Here is a 24,998-nt window from a genome sequence, read left to right as displayed (position 1 = left end):
TATATATATATATATATCTATATATATATATATATATACACATATATATATATATATATATATATATATATATATATATATATATATATATATATATATATATATATACACATATATATATATATATATATATATATATATATATATATATATATATATATATATATATATATATATATATATATATATATATTATATATATATATATTAGGGGTGTAACGGTATTTGTATTCGTCCCGTCCCGTCACGGTACGGGGGTCACGGTTCGGTTCACGCAGTCATACGGCGAATACGTCTGACTGAGTTAAAAAAAAAAAAATAAATAAATAAATAAATCAATCATCGTTTTTTTTCCCCCTTATAAATATCAACAGTCACGTTCCATTACAGACCTAAATGTGTGCTAGTCTGTGCATATCAATAAATATATGTGCAATTCATATATCATCATAAATTGTAGGCTATAATAACGATAAAATGTTGTAATTCTTAATTTACAACTGTCCTGAACGCACCGGGGCCGCCAGCCAAAGCGGGTTGGGTGTAAAGACTGATTTATGGTTCTGCGTTAAATCGACGCAGAGCATACGCCGTAGGGTACGGCGCAGTCTACGGCGAGGTTATGCGGCGACGCGCAACCTTCGCCGTAGGCGCTGCTTTGGTGTAACGCGGTACCATAAATCAGCCTTAACAGTCAGCAAATTTGCCGTGAAGGAAATTAGCGCTAAAGTTTAAAAGAGGACTAAATTTGTACAAAGTTTTGAATGTTACCCTGTTTTCCACGTTACCTGGATTATTTTGGGTTATGGAAGAGGCGACTGCCATTGGTGAGTCAGTGTTACCTTCTTAAATAATGTCTTTATCAGAATGTGTCTTGACCAGCTGCCTGTAATGTGCTTGTGTTGTTGTCAACTAGACCGCCGAGTCTATTCTCTGTTATAGAGCTCAGAAATTATGTTATAGACCGCTGTGTCTATCTATCTAGATAGATGGTGTCATTTTAGACCAGTTATGTTTTTTTTGTATTTAAGCTGAATCAAAGATGGAACTGAGTCGGTCTGCGACTATCAGAGTTTTCAGCGCCGTGTGATTGACAGCTGACAGGCTTGTGTGTGTGTGTGTGTGTGTGTGTGTGTGTGTGTGTGTGTGTGTGTGTGTGTGTGTGTGACTTTACTCTGCTTTCTTACTCTACTCTGCTCAATAAAAGTGAGAATAAATGTAGTTTGATGGGTAGGATGATGTTGTTGAACGTTAAAATGACTATCATAAGGCCCATGGAGAATGCTCCGCCCCCAGACGGCTCTGCCCATATGCAGCAGTAGAGGAGCCCGGGTTCAAGTATTTATTACAAGTGCACGAGCTCGTTACAATACCATCCCGCGCTCACATAAACCAGTCCGTGGTAAAATTAAAAACACTAATGCACAAGTTAAATGTTTTATTCTATTTATTTTACATTTTAATAAGAGATGCTTTTTAGTTTTGTAGCCAATTGAACAAACTTTAACTTTCAAATGCTATGATCAAAATAAAGGAAGAAAAAACTCGTCTTATACATTTGGGACTTTTTGTATTTTTTTTCCCGTTGTACCGAACCCGTACCGAACCCGTACCGAACCGTGACCCCTGTACCGAGGTACGTACCGAACCGTGACTTGTGTGTACCGTGACACCCCTAATATATATATATATATATATATATATATATATATATATATATATATATATATATATATATATATATATATATATATATATATATATATATATATATATATATATATATATATATACACACACATATATATATTAATTCATCCCATTAAAAAACACAACATGTATTAAATAAATATGTTTGAAGAATTAAAGCCAAAATATGAGAGGGGGACAAAAAGAAGAAGGTTTTGCAGTGATTTAAAAGGATAACGTGTTACTGAGTCACAGTAGAAGAGGTGTGATGTGATCTCACTGTTTCCTCCCTGTCGTGAGGGGGATAGAGCCTGCAGTCAGGTATAAGTGATGACCAGCACACAAAAAACTCTACTAACCTAGATGAGAAAGTAAATTACGCTGGCAGAGTCTTTTACAGGGAGATAGAGGATCACTTTGCCGGAGATCCTTAGAGAAGGAGTGTCTAGTCTGTAGAGTTAACGTCTTTGTCAAATTTAAAGGTGGAGTCAAAATAAACAAAGGTTCCTTGTAAGTCGCTGATAGCCAGAATCTAAAGAGCTGTTTGCACTGGGTTCTCCAGATAACCTCTGTTTTCTTTTGGTTCAAATGTATTAAATGTCTCCACATACAGTATATTAAACTGTATTAGGGCTGGGCGATATGGCCTCAAATCAATACCACGATAAATCTGGCAGTTTTACCTCGATAACGATGCATGCCCACCCCCACTTTCTTGCTTTTAGGGAAAGCAAGAAAAAGGGGCCCAATATAGAACCTTGAAGCCAAAATCAATATACAAGAGAAAAATATTGCAATCTACTTTTTGTGCTATTCTGTGCTGTTATGATCTGAAACTAGACTGTAACGTTTCAAACATAGAAATTAATTTAAGGTTAAGAAAACTATAGGTTACTCTTTTTTATGAGGATCTGTACTTACAAAAAATGTATAGTAAACAATTGATGTAAGTCAGCTGACATTGTTGGAGACTTAACTCAAAAACTTTAGTCAGTTAACAAGCTTCAGAAGCAGGAGCACCAATTTAGAAAATATCAACGAACACAATATTGTGATATCATGGCCATCAATCAAAATCATCCAGAGGGTACTGGATACAAATATCAAAAGCCAATATATCAGGTTTAAATCTCAGCTAAACCTAAAAAAAGGTCCACTGCAGGTTGTGTTCAAAACTTTCTGTAATTCTGTATCTGTCCTCTCTGTATCCTTGCTTTTTTTCCACTGTCCTTTCTTTTGTCAACTGTACATCACAAGTACACCCTGCTTTCCAATCTTCTGCAGGATGTTTCTTTTCAGTCTTTCTGTTTTCTTTGGTGATACTGCAGTAATATCGTTTCCAAAATGGGATTTCTTGCTATCAAGATGTATGCCGAGCAAAGATGTATTCACGTAAACTTTCTAACCATCACTCATACGTGAAATGTATATAAATCTCCTTTTATAAAACTCTTTCCTCCGGTTTTGCCCAACTCTTTCTCGTCTTCCTGCCTTAAAATGACTTGACAGTTTTGAGATGCCATGGCGTGTTCCCTGCTGCGACAGCACCTGTGCAGAACTTCTCTGGTGTGCGTGAGACTGACAGCTCTGGCTGGAACTCAGCCAGTTCCTGGTTTTTAGGGTCAGTCCAACAGAGTTTTGAGGAAAGGTGGACATCGTGTGTGAGACAACGTGTTTGATGCCTTTATTAAAGATGAAGGCTATATGCCCCTAGATGCACAAATATTGAAACTGTTTGGTAAATCTGTGAAGTTAGGAAGTTTTGAAGATCCAAAGAGGGCTGTTTTGATATTTGTTTGGGAAAATAATGTAATTTAGTTTTTTTATGTATTTAAATGAACATCTTACTTTTCTCTCTTATTCCCTCAGAGGGCAGGGTGATAATGACGACGTATCTGTAAGAACTCTCTCCTCATTACCTCCTTGAAAGAGTGAGAAAACCCTGTGTGCCTACAATCAGAGCATACTCAGTTAGGCCATTTTCAACAATTGATATCATAATAAAGAATCAGAAGATGAAAAATTCAGGAATTGTGAGCATTTTGCATTTTATAGACACTACTGTGCATGAGGGATTAGTGTCCATACTGGTGCTACTGGACCTCGGTGCTGCTTTTGACACTGTAGATAACAGCATTTTACTGCACAGGTTAGAGCATGTTGTTGGGATTAAAGGGACAGCTCTACATTGGTTTAAATCATATCTATCCGACAGATTCCAGTTTGTTCATGTTCATGAGGTTTCTTCTATAAAGACAAGCGTCTGCTATGGTGTTCCGCAGGGTTCAGTGCTAGGGCCGATCTAGTTCAGGTTATACATGCAGCCGTTGGGAAGTATAATCCAGTGTAATCGTCATTGCTATGCAGCTCTATTTGTCTATGAACCCAGATGAAACAGAACCATTAGCCAAACTTCAGGCATATCTGAGGGACGTCAAGGACTGGATGTCCACTATTTTTTTTTTATTTTAAATTCCAATAAAATCAAAGTTATTGTTTTTGGTCCCAAACACCTTAGGAAGGGATTAGATGGTGTTGCGATGGCCTCCAGTACAACTGTGAGAAGCCTTGGTGTTATTTTTGATCAGAATTTGTCGTAATCATGTTTGTAAACCAGCGTTTTCCCATCTCCGTAATATCGCAAAGATTAGGAACATCCTCTAGCAGAGTGATGGATCACTGCTCATGGATTATTACTACTAATATATCTTGTCTTTTGTACCTTGACAATATATCTGTGCCCCTCTCTCTATTCTTTATCCATTCTTTCCTCTCTACCTTTCCCTGCTCTGTGCAGCTGGTCTCCAGCAGGAGCCCCCCCCCCCACCCTTATGATCCAGGTCCTGGTCCAGGTTTCTACCCCCCCTTATGATCCAGGTCCTGGTCCAGGTTTCTTCCCCCCTTATGATCCAGGTCCTGGTCCAGGTTTCTACCCCCTTATGATCCAGGTCCTGGTCCAGGTTTCTTCCTCCTAAAGGGGAGTTTTCCTTGCAACTGTTTGGATTTAGGTTTTTTCCCACTAGAGGAGTTTTTACCTGCCACTCTTCATGTTATTTTTATGTAATAATTGCTCGTGGGTTTATGTTCATGTTCTGGGTCTCTGGAAAGATCCTATAGACAACTTGTATTGGAATAGCCGCTATATAAATAAAAATGAATTGAATTGAATAAGTTCTTGTTTTTTAGTGGAGGAGTGGTACCATAACAGTGAAATCGTTTTTAAAACTGATAATAAAAACGATTCATGTCGGGCCATCTTACACAACTGCCAAATCTGATTTGTTGAATTGCCGTTTTTTTTCTTTTATTTCTTCCTCAGAACGGGCAGCTGCAGCAGCGTTTGGATAATGTCCAGAGAGACTTTATTGTCTTCAACAGAGAAAAGTAAGTAAGCTCCATGACGCGTCCCGCAACCTCCAAACAATACAGAAATAATTGGAATCATGGCATTAACTCTTATAGTGAAAATAATGAGATTTTATAAAACTAACAATAAACTACTTCATAGTTATTTAGCAATATGAGCCTTGCATATAATGTCTACCTCTATTATTATTATCACTGTATTTTTTGTAATGTGAAGTTAAGATAATTGATCATTGATAATAAGATATTAGTTAAGTTCAGAACTAAATAATACATTATAAGGCTAATATGGGCAATATGATTATTATATTTAGGCAAATGCAGAAATTGATGTTGGAATATAAATATATTACATACACATATAAACAAAACGCTATCCTTTGGCCCAGCCCCAATCCCCCCCTACCCCTACTTTTCAGTCCTACCCCTAAATTTTGCACGTTCCCGTGAGGGTAGTGGTGTCCCAATTCCTCTTTTCACCTAGGTGGAGTGGCCATAACGAGGGCTACTGGATATGAATCTAGCCCTTCACAGTGAGGGATTTCAGATTCTGACTCGCCGACCGAGGGCTAGAAAAATTTCCCAGAATGCTTTTCGTCGTCATTTGCGGATTGAATAAAAAAAAAAACATTTTTTATTTTTTAGTGAATGAAATCAATATTTTGAGTTAGTTTCTGCATAAAAATGCGTTTTGATTACATTTCTAGTGAGAAATATATATTTTACTTTCATAATATTCACTCAGTGAATGTACATAATCACTCGCTTGCCTGTTGTTGCGAAGTCTTTTTCAGACCTCGCCAGAATAAAGGCTGATTTATGGTTCCGCGTTACACCAACGCAGAGCCTACGGGCGTAGGTTACGCGGCGACGCGCTCCATACGCCGTACCCTACGCCGGAGGCTCTGCGTTGGTGTAACGCGGAATCATAAATCAGCTCCCGAGCCGGCAGGCAGTTTTGATCCCGAAATTTCTGGAGCAAATTTCTTAACAGGCGTAGCTACAACTGTTAGATTTCATCTATTAAACCAACATTTATTTTCCTAAATTATTTATTTCAGCCAGCTGTAATTCTCCACAGAGCTGCAGGTTTCTCCCCGGGACGACGGTGCAGGTTGAACCGGCCGTGAGCTGCTGCTGCTCCGAGCCGGCAGTTCTTCTCCCAAAACATCGGAGCAAATTTCTTAACAGGCGTTATTTGGATAAACTGAGCCCAGGTTGGGGATCTTAACGGTTACTTTTACGCCTGAAAAAATATTAAAACTTAATAAAGTGGCATATTAACAGCGCTACAGCTGAAATTAAAACAGCTTTTAGCTCTGGGCTTCCTGATATGGTGTGACGTATGTGCAAACGTGACTACGCAGTCGCTTACGTACCCGAACGTAAACCACGCAGTGACGTAGCAAGCAAAATTTAGGAGTGGTGCTGAAAAGTAGGGGTAGTGGGAGTATTGGGACTGGGCCCTGGGAAGATTTCAAGTGCCCTAAAATCTGTGGCTTCTTTTTTAGGGGTAGTGGTAGTGAGGGAGGGCTAGTGGAAGAAAGTAGGGCGTGTATTGGGATTGGCCCTTTCTCATGTTCAAAATGTGTATGTTCCTCATTCCACAGGTCAAGGAAGGCAGTGGTGGACTCTTCTGAGCTGTCTGTGAGTGAGAAGAACAAGGCGATAGAAGACGGACAGAACAACAACGTTGAGCCGGCTGCTTATTCATCAGGATAGACCACACGATCCCAGATCCCCACGTCATCACCTGCACCTGCTTGTCCATCAGCAACTTACACACCCTTTTGCTCTAATTGTACATGCACTCAGAACTGAATTCTATGTCCCTGCAGTCCTGAAAAGGCGGTACAAAAACAATACTGTATGCGCTTGTGCATCACAGTTTCACTTGCAAAAAGTCACGTCACGAAAATCCTGAGCTGCTGGAGCGACATGGACTGATTCTTGAGCAGCAGCCGTGTCACACTCCTTCCCTTCGCTGTCACCAAAAGGATCAACTCTCAGCGGAGAGTTGCTCATTTCATGCTCCCTTATATCTCTTTGGTGCTCTTAGGTGTGCTCCACTGAATGCCTAAATGAGAAGAAAGCCAGTTTGTTGCCAAAAAAACAACAGAAGACGATAAGGAATCTGCTCGCTGGGTTAACTGCACCTGAGAACGAAATGCGCTGCTGCTTTTGAAGCAAGACGCTGATTTTTAACTGGGTGAATTTTCTGGTTGATCGTGGTTATTTAAATCTAACTTAATTCTGCAGTTCTACTAAACATTTAAACATTAGGGCGGTAGGCTAGTAGCATCATGCTGGTGAACACTTGGGTAGATGCCTGTTTTCCATGTGATCCACATGACATAGTATACGAGCATGATAGGAAAACTATAATAAAAGCTGATTTTAATTCAGTTAAATAAGGAGAGAAATCCCATATTCATCTAATATTGAATAAAAAGAGCTGAACTGTGGGCTTGAGCATGAATGGCTCACTTTATCATGACAGATACATGGCTGCATTAGACGATCATTATACCGTATTTTCGCGACCATTCGGCGCGCCGTGTGGAAAGGCGCACCCCCAGTTTTGTGTGTCATTTTTGGATTTAAAACACACATACGGCGCACCGACCGAAAAGGCGCCGTCTACACACATGCGCGCGCACAACACACACAAATAGAGCGAAAAAAAAGTAAATTAAAAATAAAGCGGGAGCAAAACTTAGTTTGATTGTACTTAAGTTATTACATTAATCAAACCCATCGAAAATCTTCATCCTCCGTTTCTGCATTCATCCGAACTTGAGACCGGGAGAACTGATCAGCTGCGACGGGCACGAGCCCGCAGCTCTCTGGCCGCTGAGCAGCCGAGTCACTTTCCGTGCCGTGCGGCCCCTCGGAAATGATGCCGGCTTTTGCAAAAGCCCCAACAATAGTCCAACCCAGCAGACACGTCAGCACACGCAACTACAATCCATCAACAGTAAATGACGGAGCCCGCCGACCTCGGTGGTTCCTCCGGCCTTCCGGCCCGCCTCTGCAGCGCAGCTTCCCCCCGGGAGCCGCGCCTCCTTCTCGGTAGGGAGGCCGAATCTCCCCGTCCGCCCCAGGTGTCCCGCCACGGAGCCGCCGCCGAGCAATTCACGCCCCCCCCCTTCCCCCTTTAACGTTCTCATGGTGGCCTCAATTATGTCCGCCTTATGGTTCCGCGTTAAGTCGACGCAGCCCTACACCGTAGGCTCTGCATCGGTGTAACGCAGAACCATAAATCAGCCTTTACAATAATACAATGGGAGCATTGCATCATTGGGGGCGCGGCACATTTTAAAAAAAAAGAAGACATTTATATGCGCCTAATGGTCGCAAAAATACGGTACGTAGCTTTGCTGGCTAGTTGAAGGCTGGCCTGTTGCTTTGCTGTAATACGCCCGGTTAGTCAGTGGCAAAACTTGCCAAAAATAGGAAATAATAAGATGCAGCTAAGAAACACTGGATTTGAAATATAGTTCAAGGTCCGTTAATGACTTTGGAAGTTTATACGGAGCTTTTTAATTAAGCCTCCCAGATGCATTTGAAATCTTTGGGAAGTATGCTGAGTTTTTATCATACTCCTTTTAGGACACTGGCACTTTGACCTCAAATTTTTTCTTCAACCTGCAAATGACTAACTGGCTTCAAATAGAAAAGGTATATTGTAGATGTTAGTTCTGCACTGAACCTACTGTAGCTTTGCACATGCTTTATTCATTAACCGTAGCATTTACATGTATGCACTGAGAGACAGAAACTCTAAAGCTGTGAGTAAAACTATTCTTCCCTTTGCACGGGTTTTATAGATGTGGATTAAGGAAAGTCCTGGACCTGCTCCATATAAAATAAGTACAAGGTGAAGAAACACCCATCACTCATGCTTTGAGATTAGACTTGCACAAAAAAAAAACAAAGTCAAAAAGCAACACCTTCCTCTGAGGACTGAGGGACGCCTTACTCCACAGACGTGACGCGCAGCTGATTCCTGTATGTGCATGAAATGAAAACCTGAGCTTTTTCTCACCATCAGTACGTAAAAAAACAAGATTTCTACTGATACCTCATTGTTCCACTGACCTTTGTCCTATCCAGTTCTAAGAAGAATCAACTCTTCAAAGCCTATGAAGACTTGTACTTGCATTTAAAATATACCTGATTCTTTAAAGTCATTAGTGTTGACACTTTTTTACTGAACATTGATAAAATGTTTGGACTTACCTTTATGTTGCTGTTGTTGTCGTTCTTGCCGTCATTGATGTAGTTTTTCAGATCCAAAGGTGGCCTCCTTTATAGGTTGTGAAACATCGTGGGATAGATAAATGGATGGACTCATCTTTTGGTTTACCTGCTTTAATACCTGGTGCGGATAATATTTGGGAATATTTACCAAAATGAGGCGCGTTTAATGCATCAAATTAATGATCAGTAAACATGTGACGCTAAATGAAAGTAACCGTCAAAGATTCTCTAAACCTGGTAACACCATTACGTAAAAATGTTTATTTAAAAAGTAATTAAGTCGGAAAGAAAATTGTTTCACATCTTGTGAATTTCACCTGTGTTAAGATTCTGTTGTCCTTCACTTGTCACTGTGTATTTACTGTAATCAAATGTGATGGAGTTGAGACTATTGAGGTGTGCCTTAAATAATAACTTTCTTTTTCAGAAGCATCACGGCTACGTCTTGTTTTATTTCACTTTATTCATTATTGAATTGTCATACCGTTATTGATTTTGATTAAAAGTGAAGTGGGACAAATTTGAAAATGCTTTGCTGCTATCCACAAGAAAAAAAATGCAATACTGCCCCCAAGCGGTGAAAGATTAATAGTACAAGTGTAAGCAGAAAGATGGATTGTCTCAACATTGATTCATTCATAATATAAGCAAAATATAACTGAAACAAGAGGGCAAACATTTAACATATTTTACGTATGATGCATGGAGAGGCAGAAAAGCCAAATTGGTAATTGCTGTTGCTGAAACTGACAGGCAGTTCTAGCTTTTCCTATTCCCTTTTTCCTCCGCACACTGATCCATGGTTTACACATTTTACACCACTGTTTCCCCAAAGTCATCTAGAGGGCACGGGCCCTTCCCACGGCAGACTGAGCTGAGACAGCACTTTTCTACATAAACGGTGGAACTGGGGGATGGATAAGCAGTTGATAAATGCTTCCACATCACCACAGATAAGCAGCAAACCTCAGCATATAGGACAAGTAATAACAAAACGTCTACAGTGATCCAAAAGATTCACAACGATCAATAAGGAGATAGGAAACTGATGAATGCAGCTTGTGTGCAGATAGTCATGTAATCATGTTCACATCGAGGTTGGTAGGTAAAGGATTCATACTGCGCCTGCATTTAATGACAGTTGATTTTTCCACGATAACTCTGCTCGTTCTGCTCATCTACCTCATGTGTACTTCAACTTTACACTTACAATATTGTTTTTAATACATTATCATTGCACTGATCTACCTTGCACCATACAGGACTGTCTCAGAAAATTAGAATATTGTGATAAAGTTCTTTATTTTCTGTAATGCAATTAAAAAAACAAAAATATCATACATTCTGGATTCATTACAAATCAACTGAAATATTGCAAGCCTTTTATTATTTTAATATTGCTGATCATGGTTTACAGCTTAAGAAAACTCAAATATCATATCTCAAAAAATTTGAATATTCTGGGAATCTTAATCTTAAACTGTAAACCATAATCAGCAATATTAAATAAAAGGCTTGCAATATTTCAGTTGATTTGTAATGAATCCAGAATGTATGACATTTTTGCATTGCAGAAAATAAAGGACTTTATCACAATATTCTAATTTTCTGAGACAGTCCTGTATTTATTTTTAAAAGGTACCCTATTCCACCCATAGTGTCTATTTTTTTATTGCAAATGTACATAGGCTACTATATTTATTCTCATACACAGACACATGTTACTGGCTTCATTCTAGTCTTACTGTTTTGTTTTTATTCTCTTTACTCCTTTCTGTTTATTTTGTATCCTTATATATTACTGTAAGTGACTGTTGTACTTGCGATGAAAGTTTAACCAGAGTCAAATTCCTTGTTTGTGTACGCAAACACGGCCAAACTAAACAAGCTGATTCTGATTTAGTAACAACTTAAGAATCCATGGGGCACCGTAAATTGGTTTTAATAGTGATATTACAGCAAGGGTGAGTAAAATCAGTGTGCCTTGATAAACAACTTCAGAAACAAATGTGTCTGCCAGACCTTCCCTTTGATGAATCTCATATTCTTCAAGGGTTATTGTGTTATTGTAAGGTGCACCACATCTTTGCACAGGAGCAGTCCTGCTGATTATCCCAGTAGTAGTGAGGATCACATTAGAAAAGAAAGGTCAAAGGTTTACAACACCGTTCGTATTGCTGAACTCTAATGCTCCTCTTGTACAGGTTAATTTATAAAATTCATTCACTTACAAAATGGATAGTTATGCTACATAAGCAGTAGATTGTACCTCACATTTGGTCATTTCAAAAGATTGCAGAGTAGATTTCAGCTCTGCGATCAATAAACCCTGTTTTTGAAAACATTCCTATTTACGGCTATTGCGGAGGGACAACACAGAAAAATGTAGACTTCTGGCTGAAACCTCCCTGGTTGTAAAAAAAAGTTGCAGTTGATTGAAGCCCCATAATGAATTATCTACAATAGAGCTATTGAAACTGTTGATTATAAATCATATAATTATTAAATAGCTCTTATTTAGCGCTCAGCTTTAACATTTTGCATGGGGTTGTTAAATGATGTGTTAATTCACAATAAAAGACAAGAAAGATGGATACCTAATGTTGCATCTTTTGATGAACTTTACGGCCAGTCGCCATAGTGCTGCATCGGCCGCTGTCTGTTTACCTGGCACTGAGCATGCGCACCTCTCAGCACAGATAGGATGGAAGGTTGATGCCTCACTCTGTTGATAAACACGTGCGGTGACAGTAGCGGCTTAAACAGTTATTACACAGTCAGAACACACAGTAATATTGAATAACTGCCAGATATTGAAAGTTGAAGTTATATTGGGAAAAAACATGGACAGGAGCACTGATTCTTTGCACATTTGACAATTCTACAGCCATAAAATCAAAATAAATCCGCGCGGCCTGAATGTAGGCTAATTACAGTAGTAAGGAGGTTAACGCTATTACGCATGTGCAATTCTCAGCAGAGATAAGAAGGAAATAAGAAAATGCCTCACTCTGTAATTATTATTTTTTTGCCTACAATAGTCGACAATTACATTTGTCTGCGACTGTTCTTACTATCGATTTTTGTTGACATCTTTGACTAATTGGTGCACTCCAAATCTACAACTTGGTAAAAAAAAAGAACAGCAAAAAAAAACAAAAAAAAAACGCTCCATAACTTGGTTTCACATCTATGGCAACTGTCCAGGTGGATATTTTTTCCTACCACATAAAAAAAAAAAAAAACTCAAACAGTATAAAGAAATAAATATGTATATAATAATGGATGTAGACTTTTGGTTTAACAGCCAACACACTCAGTAGCTTTCTGTTTCTTTTCTGTTAATAAGTAGCATTGTATTGACTTCTGAGCAGAGCTGTGAAAAAAGACCTATTTTAAAAAGAATATAAATGCTAACCTACATTTAACAAACAGGCTGACTGTAGCCCGGCATGGAGGCGTAAGAGGATGGGAATGAGCTGAGATTTTTAGGATTTGAGCATAAGCTAAATGCCAACAAAAGTTGTCTAGAGGAGCCGAGAACAATACTCGTCATGACAGCCAAGTGTATCAGGGGTTGGCCCCGTCTAGGGTTGCCAACTCCCTGAAAAGTAAATAAGGGACCCCTCATCTGCAGGGCCGCCCGACCCGATTGCCTTCACCTTTCCTGGCGTGGTGAATTTTTGTAGCCCCTTTTTTGTGAGTGAAACGATTTTTTAACTATTTGACTCGAACCTGAATTGAATTAGATGCATATTTTTGAATGCCATGAACACATGGAAAACTAATTATTATCCAGCAATTCACTTTAATACAAAATAACAAAATGAACTGAATAAAATAAGTATCTTTTTTAAACAGAAAACTTTTCCTGCTTAACTTGAAATTTTATAAATTAATATAAAACAATAAAAAAAGCAGAACATCCATTCTGTAATAGTGCACATTTTTAGTGCAATAACAAATGTGCAAACAGAAAGTCTGTAGAAAACTTGTAAACATATTTGTGCCTCCAAGGCCATGACTGTAGCTACAGTTGTAGTAAAACAGGAAAAATAACTTATGAACTCAACAGCTCAATGCCATTTTTCAATAGCATTTTATGACTATTTTCTGACTCTCACAGTAATAAGGGACGCGTACTTTAGTTTATGAATACGGGACGATTCCGTTTTTCAAGGGAGAGCTGGCAACCCTGGCCCCGTCGTTAAAGTTTATGCTTGTGGCTATAAACGACAAACTATAAAAGTGAAGATATGAACAAAAACTGGGCTACTATTACCCCTTTCTGTAATATTCAGAGGCAGTCATGTACTAATATTGTTGCACACATGTTTCCAGTTGTAGTTTGAATTAATTACAAAACAATACCTAGCCTCACATTAGTAGGCTATACTCATAAAAGGAAACAACACAAGCTTGGTACTTATACATTTTGGCCAAAATATGGTAATGCAATGAAATATGACGAAAATGTAACACATCCATTGTGTGAAGTTACTTTTTAGCGATAAAATCACACAGAATATTTGTTACAATAAGACACAGTTCTTCAATATGTCTCATTGCTGAAATATTTTTTTAGATATGAACCCCAATTTTGTTTTGCAAAGGTTTGTGCATGTGAGAATCAATTTATGTGAACATGTATGCATTTCAAAAGTTGAACTAAAATACTAAAAAAAAAAATATCTGTTGGACAGATATGTTTGGGTTCCAATCATGAATTTTAGCTGAAGTACAAGAGCAGATACTATGTTTTGTTTGTCTTTTAGTGTACAGTGTTGTAAATAGGTACGAAATCGAACCAGCACCTTTTAAAATTTTAATGAAAGGCATGATCATAAACAGGTAATGGCTACGAACATTTTGGACTGTCCAGTTTTTATCATTCCATTAAATTGTCTCATTAAAAGTGCTTTCACTCGTTATTGAATTGTAAAATTCTGAGGTCATTGACATTTTGGAAGCTATTTTGAATATTCGTGTTCCTCAATGTCCTGTTGTGTTTATTGGGGAGTGCAGTGGAGAATGTGCATGGGAAGATTATGCAACGTATCATTGCCCTTCCTGTCTGTAAAGAGGTCAATACTCATGAACTGGAAGATTCGCAAACCAAACTGCTTTCACAAATACAATTGGCTGAAGGACTTTTTGGATTTATTATCAATGGAAAAGGCAACCACAATCCTCAAAGATAAAGAAAATGATGAATTTGCCCCTAGGACTGTCATTAGACAACAGTTGAGGATAATGTAATAATAATATGACCTGTTGTGTTGGTCACATGCTTATTTTATTTTACTTATTCTCCTTTTAGAGCTGGACATGAACTGACGCTAGAGGCACCATCATTCTTAAAGTTTATCTGTACCAACCCTTCCCCCCACCTCCTTGTCTTTTTTTTTTGTAGTTTCTTTTTTTTTTTTTTGATTATGTGAAAAGTGGTGTTGTTAACCTTTTTGTTTATTTATTGTCCCTGTCTTCATTTAGAAAAATAAAAATGATAAATAATTAAAAAAAAAGAATTGTAGAATTGTAAAATCTGTGAGTTTGGGAAATACTGTTAATGCAGAAAGATGAATACTGAACTGTCATGTGTGTGTCTTGAGAAACAATCACATGAAACAAAAGATCTCAGTTGCAACTCATGTTTATTCAGGAAACAAATCATACTTCCACGCCTTTAATTTTGACCTGCCATCTCTGGGTTTTTGATACAACAGTAAAAAAAAAATCAAACAAACTTTAAAAACAGTAACAAAGGTTGTCAAACTAACATAAATACAACAAACCACCGCTTGTGCCTAATTAAAACAGCCTCTCCTTCCAACCCTCCCCCCCATCTACCGGGCAACAACCAGACAAAAGCCTCCCTTACTGCACTACAATCCTCTGCCTTATCATCAGGGACGGGCAGAGACGAATTAAAGAGAAATAAAAACACTTTAATGCCCCCCTAAACACAATCAGAACCAGTGATTTGGGCTCATTTATTTCCAGGCTCATGCCGAATGCTTGGGATTGGATTGCAAGGGAATGATGATCTTCCACTTCCTCAAATGTGAGCCCAGTTGGTCAAGAATGAAAGACTAAAGCAGGAGCTGAAGCGCTTTTATTTGAAAGCAAGTCTCTGTACTTTAATTAGCGCATCTATGTTTTGCAGACGCGCTCAGCTGTAAAGCTTTCTATTACAAGTTAAGCTACAAGAGACGGTTATTCCTTATTTCTTGTGATCAAGTTCTCATCGTTTTCTTCTAATCACTTTGTTCGTCAAGATGATTTCAGGATTACAGACGCAGCCGTTATACAAGAAGCAAATGCAACGAATGGTTTATTGCAATGTTCCTTTTACACAGCAATGAGTTGAAAAAAGAAGGTAGAAAATAAAAGCTGACTTTAAACTTTTGGGGAAAAAGAAAAAATTTAAATCATTTCTAATTTTCTTTCTTTCTTTCTATCCTTTCTTTGTAAGTCTTTCCTCCAGCAGATGCATCTTATCTTTTTTTGTTAACATCAATAATAACTAGTGTATATCATGGGAATGGTATTCATCACACGTGGGAGGGAGAGCTGAATAAGGATCACGGATCACGTCACCTAGTGTTAATGTGGCCCATGCAGGTCCATGTCCAGCAGCACTCCCGCTCTCACGTCTGATCAATACATGTTTGCTTGGTCCAGTAAATCCAAACAGGCTGCAACAACATCATCATTCACAAAGCAACGTTACATCTATCATTATATACAATGCCACCTAGAGCTAATCAATGGTACTGCATGATAATACATGGCTAATGTGGGATCTAGTGTTAGGTTTGTACTGACTATTGAGAAAGCAGGCTACTGAAGAGGGGCTGACATTGAAAAGCCAAACAGGATGAAAGAACAAACGGCATCATTCTGAGAAAAATCTGCATCCGTTTTCCTTTGAGAATACAGCTTGTGTCTGCGTGGTTTGATGTGATGGTGCAACGTTCTACGGTACTGATGTATTTTCCAAAAGAAAACATGTTTCCCCTGTGAGTGTAGTATATTCTGCAGTGAGAAGAAGTGAGGCTAAGAATGATATAAGATCTTAAGTGACAATCCTTAACCCGCTTCGATACTCTCCAGGAAAAGGGATCCGATTCTCATCTGAGCATAGTAGCATTGTGACAGGTAAGGCATGAGGATTCAGTGTTTTGCTTTTTTAAACTTTTAAACTAATCGTGGTCCTCTGCATTTCTCTCTCCTCCCTTCTTCTATCCCTCCCTCCCTCCCCTCCACCCTTTCCACCCTCCGTTTTGCACCCTGGCTGTTTCTATCCGGGAGCATCTTGTCGTTCCTGCTGCCGTTTAACTGAGAGACGTGATGTTGGAGCGGCCACCGGGGGGCACTACAATACGCCGGCCTGCAGGCCGAATGGGGACTTCATCAGGGGTGGGGGGACCTGGAGGGAGAGACAAAGAGAGAACGATAAAGAAAAGAACGTGAAGACAGAACACAAAGAAAGAAAGAAAGCAGGAAAAGGAGAGCATTCACATTAGAAAAAAAAAATTGAGTTTGTCAGAGAAGAATTAACTTGTCCGGTTTAGTTTGTATCACAGCAACACGTTCAACAACCAAAACCAAAGTTAACACACGGACTCAGGATCCCATTTTAACTTGGCAACAAACAATTGTGCAAAATTTGAGTACTTGTGAGCCCCTTCGATAACCAAAACTGCATTATGTCTGCTGTTTCTGTTTTAAAGAAAACCATTTCTCACATGTGGGACGATCACAGGGCTGGAACTAATCAGGCTGGAAAGTTTGTGCTCTCCAAGATCTCTTCCACTTAGTTAATGGTGAAATGCAGAGCACTCCAAGTGTGAGCGCAGTCTCGATCTGGTTCAAATAACCTCTTTAAAACTTAAGTTCTCTTGAAAACTACACAATGATGCCATGCTAGAATAAATACACATCACGGGGTAGTCAATAAACTCTCCATTAAATTAACCAAGCTTGAGTTTGATACGTCTTTCGCCTGAGATATTCCGACGTGCACCAGCGTGGCAGAGCCCGTGCTGCAGCAGAACTGCAGCGCTGCTGGGATTTATGCAGAGCTGCAGTCAGACAGGAGCAAACTGCTGCACAAAGTGAGCACGCTTCTGCAGCTCCTCCGGAACGCCCGTGGTGGTATTTATCATTCCTTTCAGATTTGAGCTCCACATAATTGCTTGTATGACACAATCACTGTATTACTTTCCAGAGCAATGGAGATTCTTAAAAACAGTTATCTATGCGTTGTGGTATGTGCCGCTGAAGTGACAGGATAATGCAGTTTGAAGCACATTTTGTGCTATATACAATGGCATTAGTATGTTAACAAAAGGCAGTGAAGTTTGGCAAACAGAACGATCTTTCCAAATGATGAGTCAGAGCGTCAGCTAAGACTGATCACTAATCCTCTAAATGGAAAAAGGAATGATGTCAGGACTATGAAACAATTTGTTGTATTAAACAATCACTCCGCTCCCCTTTCCAGAGAAGTAAATCAGCTCTGCAGGTGGCAGCCCGAGAAAAACTGAAACAGACACGAGGCAGACTCATTCTGAGAGTATGCAGCCATATGTTCACGCACCACAATACACAAACACACAACTATTACAAAGCCTGGGAAACCAGGCGTAGCCTCACTCCTTTTAAGATACATTTACTCACATTTGGAAATTCTTTCCAGCAAAAGTCACCTCGTTTTTTTTTTGTTTTTTGTTTTTTCCCCCAATGATGCTTCACAAACAATGACGCTTGTAAAGACAGGTAGTTCAATTCTGCCAAAAGGCCCCAAACTATTCTTTTTTCTTCTTTTTTTTTTCTCAAGCGAGTCACAGAATTTCTTATATGTGTTTTTGCAAAGACCGCCAGCACCACAGCAAAAACCAGAGCGGTCTCGTTCAATTAAACAAGGCTGATGTGAGTAATTTAAGGAAACACATGGGTTTGTTTAGTTCGTCAGTGAGCGCAGAACCAGCGACGGTTGCTGCGTAAAATACAGTAAAACAGTGTGATTTTATCACAAAGTATTTCATAGCGTCACATAAAGAACAAAAAATTCCCCCCTTAATTTTGTAAATTTAAGATAATCCTGCAGCGACCTGACACATGGGCACAATCACACTGTCACTCTGCAGCTCTGCATAATGGAACAGATGTCTAACAGAAATACTATTGTGCTCTCACATTAGACAGGCCTTCCAAACAGACCGTGTCCAGATGCCTGGACTGAAAACGTTGTACGTTTCAAGCCTTAAGCCAAAATCTAGTCGGGGCGACTTCAAATGAGTGTAACTCTCAGGAATATTTAGGCTTTTATTGCCACTTAATCCATTAAAGATGTCGTAATTAGAGGTCAAGATGTCCAAAAGAGCCTCAAAGGGATTTTACTTCGGAGTTCTAAGGCTCTATACGGGAGGCCGTCGTGATTTAATGGACATTTTTTGGAGGTGAATCATTAGCAGGATGAGTAACGATTATTCAACAACTGCAACGACTTTTAAGTAAGAGTTCAAAACACTTTCCCAAGCCACTGAGTGTGCAACGTGTACAAAAAACACCTGACAAAAGTTTTGGGACACTTATCCTCATAGAAGTGAGCGCAGACTTTTGACTGGTGGCGTATTGAATGTTATTCAGAATTAAAGTGCTGCCAGTAAAGTAGCCCAGTAAAAGAAAAACCAACACAAAGTCGGTTAATAATCTGTTGAACCACCAAATCTACCCAAACACTTAACAGTGGATGAGGTATTCTGGCATTTATTGTAATCAAGATATTCAATTACGTATTTTCTGCACTATAAGGCGCACCTAAAGGCCTTACATTTTTTCAAAAGCTGACCATGCGCCCTATAATCCGGTGGGCCTTATATATGGATCAATATTGAGCCGCAACAGATCTGGCAACCATAGACATAAATACGTAGACGCCTCGATTGTTGACAGTTTTTCTCCACAAATTAGGCACACTGGTAGGCCACTCTCATCAGAGTAAATGCAAATTAATCTGCCCAGGCATCATTGAATGTTCCATTTTTCTTTTCTTACATTTCTCCATACTTGGCCTTGCTGGGGTTGAAAGTCGCGATGAATGGATGGCGTTTTGGCGGGTATACCGGCTCTCGCGAGTATGAACGACGAAAAACAATAAAATATATTTATTCAAGATCACAATAATCTTCGAATTTAGAACTAAAATATTAAAGAACTAACACAAATAAAATACACTTCAATTAAATAGTTTTTTTTTTTTTTGTAATTTATTTTCCCAAGCCACTCGGAGCCGCAGTATAAGGATGAAAGAGCTGCATGCGGCTCCAGGGCCGCGGGTTGAGACCCTTGGTCTAATGGATGATAACGTAACTCCAGCCTCTACTGTAGCGCCTTATAATGCGGTGCGCCTTATATATGGAAACCGTTTTAAAATACGTCATTCATTGAAGGTGCGCCTTATGATGTGGTGCGCCTTATAGTGCGGAAAATACTGTAAGTTGTGATTTAGTAACTGCCAGGGTCATTGAATGGGATTTACATATTTTTTTTCCACATCAAACCACACGGTGAGCGGCGGATGGAGACATTGTCCTCCTGGGAGGGACATCAGGACAGACAGGCTTAACCTTATGATCACTCAAAACAACTCCCTTTCATGGGGACAAGTGGACTGAAGAGAGGCCAGTAAAATGTCCCCTATGGTTTATAACACTGACCGGATCCTGGGGGAACAGTTCAGGAATAAAAAAGGCACAACAGACACAGTGTCATATAAATGCTATATGAATTATTTTTCACATAAGTGTGATATACTGCAGACAATACTGCACTTCCTGCAGTGTACATGACCAAATATGAAGTACCTTGATAACTGACTGTTAGCCTACGGTGTTGAAGCTTGAAAGTGGTTATTAATAATTAATGAAAAGAGAAAAAACACACACACAAATAAAACCATAAGCAATAACCAACTTAGCAGCTGTTAGAGTGAGACTAAAGAGGAGGGAGATGCCGGAGCAGCAGACATGCATGCATCCTTCTTTGGATGCGTACAAACACTGGGTAAATGAAAGAGAGCCGTTAGAGGACAGAGAGGAGACTGGGGAACACGGGAACGGTTGTTGTTTTAAGAAGCTGGGCTCACCCTATGTGTAGAGTTACCTGCTAGACTAAATCCAGACTGGTGCAGGTTTCTGACGGGCTGTTTGGTGGGAGAGGTGCGTGCAGAGGCGGACGGGGTTCCGCCACGCGACATGGAGAACTCAGACACCGGGCCGTCGTACATGCCCCGCGGGACTGCCCTCAGCACGGCCAGCTGTTAGGAAAAAAGGTCACATCAGACAAGACAGAACAGGAAGAGACTTGACTTGACTTATATAGCGCCCTTCTGCCTTCTAGGCACCCAGAGCGCTTTACAGAGATCATTATTCATTCATACACATCCTCACTGGTGGTGGTAGCTATGTTTTGTAGCCATAGCTGCCCTGCAGACTGACAGAAGCCTGGCTGCCACATTGCGCCACCAACCACCGACCACCACCAACATTCATACACATTCACACGGGGCAAGGTGGGTAAGGTGTCTTCAAGGACACTACGACAGCAAAGACTACGACAGAGCGGGATTCGAACCACCGACCTTCCGATCATTGGACGATCCGCTCTACCACCTGAGCTACTGCCGCCCCAGAGACATTGTGGAGTTTCAGAAGAAATGATTTAAAGGTGACTTATTATGGCATTTCATGTATATTTTAAACCTTGAATGTCTTAAAAACAAGCTTTTGATTGTTTTCTCTACATAAATCAGAAATTCAGTCTCTAAGCCATGTCTTTATTTTTACCGTTTCTAACCTCATTATCTATGCAGGATTCTGAGTGGGCGGGGCTATGATAATGAGCCTCTGTGCTGATTGGCTGCCTGACGCGATGACGTGATACACCGCTATGAAAAAATGGTGGAAGCTCCAGCCGGCGGAGTTAAGGCTGATTTATGGTTCCGCGTTACACCACGCAGACCCTACGGCATAGGGTACGCGGCGACGCGCACCGTACCCTACGTCGTACCCTACGGCGTAGCCTACGGCGTAGACTCTGCGTTGGTGTAACGCGGAACCATAAATCAGGCTTCATGCGATGCGATGCGAGCGTCAGCGACAAATTCAATTCCATTGCTTTATTTTCTATTGGACTGTCCAAACTGGCCGCAGCGACGCAGCGCCGCGTTTTGAGCTGAACATTTGTCAGACGTCCTGCTTCTATTTCCTTCCTGTCGCTCGCGTTGAAAGCCGGTGGAAAGCGCTGTAGGAAACGGTCATGATGAGGAACGGCTGATCCAGTTAGTTGAAATGAGAAGTTATCTCTATGATTCCTCCTCATTTCACTACAAAAACCTCAATGAAGTGGCAGCTGCTGGAGGGAGATGGACAGAGAGCGTCTGATGTCACGCAGTGCTACGATAGTCGGACACTCATGCAGTTACACGGTTTTATAGTTGTGGGCGTGGTTTGCATTTTGGTTACATAACGAAAATGTGCCGAATCTGAACGGCTCGTAGAAGTCACATGACACTGGACGGCTCATCCGGGCGGCTGTACAGACACTGCAGAATTTGGTTGCTTTCCTCCTTCTCTGAGTTTTTCATAATAGGTCCCCTTTAACCGAACATGTTTAGTATTACACTCCATTATACAACTGTCTGTTTCTTATTTACAAATGCATTATCCGGAGAGCCTTCTTCTTTTAAAGAAGCCGTTCCAGATTTGCACATCACAGAGTGCAGTATCTGAGCGCTGAAATGTCGCGCTCTTGGCGAACATGTCATCGTCTGCAGTTCTGTCAGTGTCCTGACATGGTGGAATCTGGGAATCTGCCGTCAAGAGTTAAAAAGAGACATCTGTGAACCGAGGAAGCACAACACTAACTGCTCCCAACATAAACAGCTCTGTTTCTGCAGCTCCATTTTCTCATCAGCAGCAGCTGCAAATTAAAGAAAATGCTGGGAAATGAGAATTATGGAGGCAGAAGAGAAAAGAGACAGAAGCTCAGTGTAAGAGGATGGAAACATATCAATTGGAAAAATATTTAAATTTAGTGTTAATAAGCAACATGTTTTTTCTTTTTCTTTTTTCCTGATTTGTCTCTGTAACTTGACTTTGTGAGATGTTGTAGCTCTGAGTTTGGACCTCTGTTGTATAATGAGTATACAGGACTGTCTCAGAAAATTAGAATATTGTGATAAAGTCCTTTATTTTCTGTAATGTAAAAATGTCATACATTCTGGATTCATTACAAATCTACTGAAATATTGCAAGCCTTTTATTATTTTAATATTGCTGATCATGGCTTACAGCTTAAGAAAACTCAAATATCCTATCTCAAAAAATTAGATTATTCTGGGAATCTTAATCTTAAACTGTAAACCATAATCAGCAATATTAAAATAATAAAAGGCTTGCAATATTTCAGTTAATTTGTAATGAATCCAGAATGTATGACATTTTTGTTTTTTTAATTGCATTACAGAAAATAAAGGACTTTATCACAATATTCTAATTTTCTGAGACAGCCCTGTATAACACATTTCAGAGTGTCAGATAGTTTAAAACATTGTTCACTTTCAAAAAAAAAATAATTCTCTACATCATGCCTTTGTTTTTAGTTACTGAAATGCTGACATTTAAAAAAAAGGACATAGTTCAGCTCACTGCGAGGAGCAACAATAGAAGACTGATAACGGTCTGGTTTCTGTTGGCTAAACAGGAAGTTTCCTCCAACACCTTCCTGGAGTCCTGCTGTCAACCTCTGGTTGCCTAGCAACCAGCAAACGACTGTCCAGATAAGCGGATAATTACTTCAGCTTCCTCGTGGCTCTTCTGTGAGACAGGCAATGTTCCTAAATGACTCCAGGAACTCGGTATCTTGCAGGCAGACAGTACATTTGAGAAATGTTCCTTTAACCCTGATTATCAGATTATAACCCTCTTCACTGTCTAACATTCCAAACATGTATTGTATCCCAAAAGTCTCACATTTCAACTATTTAGAAGTCCTTATCTTTAGCATACCATATTTTCTAATCTTCTGGGAATGCTGTTCATGCACGCTTTGTGCAAATCTGTGCACTAGAACTTGTTTTTTGTCCCAACAAAACTGCTTTTAGTAATGAAAAACCTGTGTTACAATGACAATAACTGCACATTTTTAGGTCGTTGTCACAACTATTCCATATTTCTCTAGCCTTAAAAAGAGATGTACATCAATTAAGGCTAGAGAAATATGGAATAGTTGTGACAACGACCTAAAAAATGTGCAGTTCTATCTTCAAGTTTAAGGAAATGTTTAAAGAAAATATTGTAAATAAATATAAAACACTATAATTATAAAGTATATTATCAAAAACATTCTAGAATGTGAAACGTCATTTTTATATTTTGTCTTATTTATTTTTGTCTTCTTTATGCATTGTTTGTTTCCATAGAGTAATGATAATGTCTCATATTTAAGCTGATTTTAAGATAAAAAGGGTCGGCACTATAAGCTACGGCTTCAGCCTAAACCAGGGGTCGGCAACCCGCGGCTCTAGAGCCGCATGCAGCTCTTTAGCGCCGCCCTGGTGGCTGCTGGAGCTTTTTCAAAGATGTTTGACCTTTTTTTTTTTCTTCTTTTTTTTCCTCTTTTTTTTCTTTTCTTTTTTCTTCTTTTTTCCTTCCTTTTTCCCTTTCTTTTTTAATCTCGACATTTCGACTTTTTTCTCGACATTTCCACTTTTTTCTCAACATTTCAACTTTTTTCTCGAGATTGTACAACATTAATCTCCACATTTCAACTTTTTTCTCTAAATTTTGATTATTTCCTCGACATTTCAGCTTTTTTCTCAATATTTTGACTTTTTTCTCTAAATTTCAACTTTTCTCCCCATTTGCCTTCATTCTAAGGCTTATACAAGACTTTTCATTTTTTGCGGCTCCAGACATATTTGTTTTTTGTGTTTTTGGTCCAATACGGCTCTTTCTACATTTTGGGTTGCCGACCCCTGGCCTAAACCTTTTCAGCAAAAGAAATGTTTATTTAACCTTTTCATCTTGTTTTGTAAAAAAGTGTGTACAAGCCGAAATAAAGATTCATTCATTCATTCATTCATTCAATAAAATGCATTTACCTGCTTCCTGGCTTTAACCCGCTTGTAGGCAAAGTCAGGGAAGGGGGTGCAGGGGATGAAGCGTCCCACGCCGGCGTTGACGTGCAGGTTCCCGTCCTCCAGGACGATCTTCCCCTGACAGATCACCACCAGCGGGGCGCCGTGCAGCTCCATGCCCTCGAAGATGTTGTACTCGGCCGCCTGCAGGAACACAGGGAAAATGAGAGGAGATGTTTGTGCAGCACTTAGGTCATGCTGCCAGCGCTAAATACATATCCCAATTACGATGCCTTTGCGATGAGGTTTTCTTTCTCCTCTTTACTTTCCTAATGCCGGATTCTCGCAATCTTTGTCATTCATCACATGATTTCTTCCACTTGTCTGTTTGGCATGCACAAACAGCTGCCCTCGCCCAGCTGGCCCACGCTGCCTTCGTACTGCAGACCTCCACATTGCTTCACTTCCTCTATTGGCTATATATCATAAACCTCCAACTCCCTTTTTTTCTCTTTTGCCTTTTTTTCCGTTT

The 24,998-nt window shown here is 39.6% G+C and overlaps 2 protein-coding genes across 5 annotated transcripts in view; one reads left to right on the top strand and one right to left on the bottom strand.

The window, feature by feature from the left end:
• The window catches only part of stk32a (serine/threonine kinase 32A), a 113,091-nt gene extending 103,341 nt beyond the window's left edge, over positions 1 to 9,750 (top strand). For both annotated transcript variants that reach the window (XM_061739422.1, XM_061739420.1), the window contains 2 exons: positions 5,009 to 5,073; positions 6,666 to 9,750. In XM_061739422.1, the coding sequence (XP_061595406.1) occupies positions 5,009 to 5,073; positions 6,666 to 6,777 (177 nt within the window). In that variant the 3' untranslated portion in view covers positions 6,778 to 9,750. The remainder of the gene's footprint in view (positions 1 to 5,008; positions 5,074 to 6,665) is intronic.
• A 5,205-nt stretch (positions 9,751 to 14,955) lies between these two features.
• dpysl3 (dihydropyrimidinase like 3) overlaps positions 14,956 to 24,998 on the bottom strand; it is a 75,910-nt gene continuing 65,867 nt past the window's right edge. For 2 of the 3 annotated variants that reach the window (XM_061739416.1, XM_061739418.1), the window contains exons 12-14: positions 24,491 to 24,670; positions 20,491 to 20,644; positions 14,956 to 16,750 (exon numbers count right to left, since the gene is read on the bottom strand). In XM_061739416.1, the coding sequence (XP_061595400.1) occupies positions 16,656 to 16,750; positions 20,491 to 20,644; positions 24,491 to 24,670 (429 nt within the window). In that variant the 3' untranslated portion in view covers positions 14,956 to 16,655. Of the gene's footprint in view, positions 16,751 to 20,473; positions 20,645 to 24,490; positions 24,671 to 24,998 lie in introns of all 3 variants that reach the window. The other variant, XM_061739417.1, reaches the window with a different exon arrangement.

Source organism: Cololabis saira, chromosome 14 (genome assembly GCF_033807715.1).
Source record: "Cololabis saira isolate AMF1-May2022 chromosome 14, fColSai1.1, whole genome shotgun sequence".
NCBI classification, from domain to species: domain Eukaryota; kingdom Metazoa; phylum Chordata; class Actinopteri; order Beloniformes; family Belonidae; genus Cololabis; species Cololabis saira.
Note: the sequence above shows the minus strand (reverse complement) of the source record. Positions and strands in the feature narration are given on the sequence as shown.